The sequence below is a fragment of the Ixodes scapularis genome, unplaced genomic scaffold (assembly GCF_016920785.2).
Source record: "Ixodes scapularis isolate PalLabHiFi unplaced genomic scaffold, ASM1692078v2 PGA_scaffold1__304_contigs__length_218370807, whole genome shotgun sequence".
NCBI lineage: Eukaryota > Metazoa > Arthropoda > Arachnida > Ixodida > Ixodidae > Ixodes > Ixodes scapularis.
The window spans coordinates 73,276,963-73,282,189 of record NW_024609846.1 but is presented as its reverse complement, the minus strand read 5'-3'; the positions used below and the strand labels follow the sequence as shown (position 1 = coordinate 73,282,189).

Genomic DNA, 5,227 nt, shown 5'->3' with positions numbered 1-5,227 from the left:
CAAGACATGTTTGGTTCTCCCATGCATGCATAAGGGTGGTACTCCTGCGAGCAGCATCCACCCACAATAATCACCGAACGACTCTACGCCATTTTCGTGTTAAATAACTGGCTGTCGACAACGCGCATGTCATATTGAACGCGTCATATCGACTAACGCAAATCGATGTACCCACAGGACAGAATTCTCATATGTGTAAAGAAGCACACGCTGCATCGGTAATCAGGATTGTGGAATGACAGAATTCGAAATGTGGCAAATCCCGCACATTACGACAGAAGTGCGGTGTCAAATAAATCGGCATTATTCAAACCAGTATTTTGTAGTATTGGTAAACCGTTTTTACTTTTATCGGGCTTATTCGAATCCGTGTGTATACGTGTTTCATATCCGAGCAAAAAAGAAAAAGTAATTCACTTTAGGTAGGGTTAGCTAACACGAAACACTGAATACGGTTGCTTTTCCTTTTGTTGTTTTTTGTTCTTCTGTGCTTTCTTATTGAAAACATATCGATTTCTCATGCTTGCCTCTTTTGTATATAAGCTCCAGAGTTTCCACTGAGCTTCGCAGTTGAACTCTTCTGTATACCTACATCATGACGGGAGTGAGTGCACCTTTTTTTCGATACCGCATTTTGAATCTCGTTTATCTTATCTCCCGAGCCGTCTTTGTATACATTTGGAATGGCCTATATTGTTTGTGTCTATAATATCTACGTCAGCTAAAAGCATTTAGACATGGATGTCCACCTTGCTTGATATTTTGTTAACTTCTAACTAACTTCTAACGTCTCGATTTTAGTGGCTGAAAGATTTCATTTTATTTAATTGTTATTGGTAGAATGAAAACGTATAAACACAGCCGTTGAGTTTACTACTGCTGCCTCAAGGATATTTAAATCTTGCCGTTTGTTGATTGATTTGTGAAATTTTGAGTTTGGCATCGAAACTGGGTGGCGTTTGTGGGTTGCGTCGTCAATAATCGCTTGCTTAGAGAATAAGTGATTGTGAATATTTATGAAGTAACAAAATACTTGATAATATATATTTGATGGTGTTATTTGGAGATAATGCAATCAAAAATCTTAAGCGTGTGGCCAAATAGTGGAATCTTATTTTATAAAAAAAGTGAGAAGCGCACCTCTAAGTTTGTAGTATATATATGCATGGGGTTGATATGCATCCAAAATGTACAAAGGACATGGAGGTTTGATGCATCTACCTGATTTCACAAATACGAGCTTTCATGCGATGTTTTGTACCCTGGCACTTACTTTAATATATTGGTTTAAAAATCTCATATCGTAGTGCCGAAATGAAAAGTTAGGATGCGAGAATTTTTTTTAGGCGTTCCCGTGGTACATTTTATGATAACATATTTCAGCATGATATATACGCCGCGTTAAAATACATGTAGTCAAGTAGAGATTGCAAGTAGTGGTTCACATTAGCACAACATGAAATTTTAGCCTTTGGTCTTTTTTTTATTTAAACATTTATTTATTCCTGATATTATATTAGAGGTACTACCTTTTTATTATTAACGATTTCTGCGTTAACCAAACTGACCTACTATTTTAGCAGGCATCGTAGTTTTGTCGTTTTTTTTTTAAATTCACAATACATTTATAATTAAAATGTTTACTCCCAACTTTTTGTGCAGTTCCTTGCGTGTCTTCTCCTGGCCCTGGCCAGCAGTGCGATCGCTGGTTACGTCCAGGGTGGTGTTGGTTACGGCCATGGCCTCGGCTACGGCAGCCTCGGCTATTCCGGCCTTGGTTACAATGGCCTTGGTTACTCCGGCCTCGGATATGGCCATGGTCTTGGCTACGGTCACGCTGTTGCACTTAGCAACGGCTTTGGCTACTCTGGTCTGACTGGCTACAGCGTCGCTGCCCCAGCTAGCTATGCTGTGGCTGCCCCAGCCGTTAGCCGCACTGTTGCCACCTCCTACCGGGTTGCTCCAGCTGTCGCTTCCTACGCCGCTGCTCCAGTTGTCGCCACCTACGCCGCCGTCCCAGCTGTGACCAAGGTCGCTACCTACCAGACCGTACCAGCCATCTCTACGTATGCCGCTGCTCCAGCTGTCACCACCTACGCCGCCGCACCAGCCGTCACCAGGGTTGCTGCCTATCAGACTGCTCCAGCCGTCGCTACCTATGCCGCTGCTCCAGCTGTCGCCACATACGCCTCCGCCCCAGCTGTCACCAGGGTCGCTGCCTACCAGACTGCTCCAGCCGTCGCTACGTATGCCGCTGCTCCTGCCGTGACTAGGGTGTCCACCGTTCATGCTGCTCCGGCTGTCGCCAGCTACCAGGCCTACCAGACTGTTCCAGCTGTGGCTTCCTACGCCCATTCCGCTCCAGTCTATGGATACGGCGTCGGCTCCCTCGGCTACGGTGCCGGCCACTTCGGTTACGGACACGGGCTCAGCAGCTACGGTCTGAACTATGGCTATGGCCTCGGCACCTATGGTGATTACACCACCCTCCTCCGCAAGAAGAAGTGTAAGTTCATAGTCATGTCTTTATGTGATATTGACCTGTTTCTTTTAAATAGAAGATAGCGTCATGATAATGATTTGTTTCTCCTGCCTATTTTACAGAAATCTGCAAAGAATTTCCACCGTGGACATCTGCCACTAGGATTACATGAAGATTCAACGTGTTCACTGCCAACTCTCGCAAAGCGGGCAATAAAGATGTTGAACCTCGCCAGTTTTACAAAACATTCTTTGCAAGCTTCGTACGTCCTCTTGAGCAATCAACATGGCATTGGCACATACTGCCTTAGAAAAACGATACTGTTAAAAATACAGGTATGCTTCATGAAAGATCACGCAATCATATTTTAGATCTCCCAAAGCTTGACCTATAATCTTATCAGGTTTCTATTTTTCCCTGAAATCTATGATGTCCTATAATATTTAGGAAATAAGAACCGTTAGCGAAGGTTAAGATGGAATGTGTTTCTAAATGGAAGACACCCGATTTAAAACACTCAAACAACTTACATGCACCTAAGTGGCTAGCTATAGAAACTTAGAGATGCAGAAGAGCACTGCGCAGATATTACAATCGGGTTTGAAGCTGCATAATTCATCCTTCGGTGCGATTGTTGCCTGATGACTCAGTCTTACTGGCTTCGGAGCTATGACCAGATACTCAGGACTCGACACAACGTCTATTTCTTGTTAACTTTTTCAACATAAGAAGGGGGGAGGGGAGGAAAGGAGGTCGAGAACTAATTTGAATCAGCAGCTTGACGTGGCCGTCGGCACCCTCTCACTAGGCAGTGGAAGCAGCAAAGGAAAATCTTAGGTGGTGTGAGCTCATACCCAGCAAAACGGAATATATACTGTTGGGAATAAAAGAGAGAGAAAAAAGCAAAAAGATGGCTCTAGGGGCGTGCGAGCATCAGGAGCACAGGATACAGTTCAAACCAAGGCACCATCGGAACCGGTATTTGTCAGTTCATTCTCCACGACTGGCTTTCAACGAGGGGCCAAAAAAGTGAACTAGCCAGCCATCATCTTACCGAGCTGAACCGATAGTGTTTTCATACTAGTAGGCGTTATTTTATTCACCTTGGAATGGTGGGAAAAACCCCGCTGGTCACTTGCTCGCGGGATCACCCACGAAACCCGGATGAAAGAACATCACCCATTCTGGAAGGTGAGCCTGAATTTTGAGACAGCCTGCATATTCCGCTGTCGGCGCCGGGATCGCCGACGGATATCTCGATCGCAGCTTCAGTTGCGTGAATTGCCGGCGGCTACATGCCCGGCGCCGGCACCATGCGCCCGATCCCTCTGTCCTGGCCCTAACGATCCTGGTATGGACTCTCTCAGAAATCAACTATCCACTGCTGCTTGCAGAAACGATAACGCTGCAGAGAGAGCTGAGTCACTACGACCGCATAATCGGTAAATTCCGTATAGATCTCGATTCCGTGTAGACATACCTAAATACGCTGGTTACGCAGGCACAAAATTGGTAGCAGATTATTTTTTACACCTTCAAGATTGCCAAGCGGCATCCATCATATCTGAAACATCAGTGCTGGCGCGTGTCCTCTCGGTCGCACTAACAGGGAGTGCGGCAGACTTCGCAGAACGCTTTAGGGCTGCATTTTTACCCCATTACTACGCCTCACGTATCTCAGATGAACTTCGGGCACGCACACAGCACCACTAAGAGTCGTTAGCAGAGTTTGTGCGCGCCATACAGGCACTTCATGACAGGGCTAAACCCACAGCTTTGCTAGCACGAAAGGTGGCACGCGCTATTTGAGCAAGCCATCCCGAATTTCATTGTATCTGCGAGGCCGTAGTTTCCAGAGTTTAGATGATATGGACCGGGCAGCAAGCCAGATTCATGCTGACATCATGGCTGAGCTATCCTGCTGAACCCGGCCTCCTCCGGAGTACACTCTGGAATATTTATGCGCCTGGTACTTTTGTACACCCGATGACCCTCAGGAGTACTCTTACTACCCTGGGTCGATGCCACATTCGCTCTATCCCCACGCTACGCTCTAAACCAAGACACCCGCTCTCTCTCGGGTCGGGGGGCTCCAAACCCAGGAGTCCCGCCTTGACACGCACGGACGAAGTACAGAGCTCGAGGGACCATAATGGCACGAGGGACTGACCGTATGCTCACAATGCCTAGGTGCCGCTAGCCACAAGTTCCACAGGACTGGATCCCAACGCGGTTCCAGGAATTTTTCAAGGCTCCACACTGAACGAGCGGTGCGCTGAAGACACGCCATCATCATACACGGACGAAGAGCGCGCAGGGCTATGCGTCCTCTGCCAGGTGCTGACCATCTCAGATGATGGTCACGTTAACGGCGCTCTCCACGTCGAGCGTTTGCAAAACAATGTGACAACCAGTCGGCAGCAACACGGCCGCTGACATCGGCAGACATGGAGGTGGCCCTTATCGTTGTTTTGAGATCGTGCCCCGAGAGCTTAAGGGCGCCAAACCCAGCATGGCCCCTGCTCCAGGACATTGACCTACACAACGTATAGTGCGTGCCTCTCTCGCACCCTCACTCCGATAACACCTTTGATTCTATTTCGTACCCATCTTCAAAAGCCATAAACGAAATAGGAGAAATCTTAAACCGTGGGTCTTCCGTTTAATTGATCTAACCACACCGTGCCTTGAAGATCCCGCACGCACCCCCATCTGGTCCCAGGCAAACGAAAAAGATGTGCTAGC

At 47.1% G+C, this 5,227-nt stretch overlaps 1 protein-coding gene across 1 annotated transcript; it reads left to right on the top strand.

Annotated features, from left to right (window-relative positions):
* The first annotated feature begins 519 nt into the window (after window positions 1-519).
* LOC115314118 (cuticle protein 16.5-like) lies at window positions 520-2,716 on the top strand. Its single transcript, XM_029973174.4, has 3 exons — window positions 520-604; window positions 1,663-2,506; window positions 2,605-2,716. Coding segments are annotated over exons 1-3 (855 nt in total). The 5' UTR covers window positions 520-595; the 3' UTR covers window positions 2,607-2,716.
* Window positions 2,717-5,227: the final 2,511 nt, after the last annotated feature.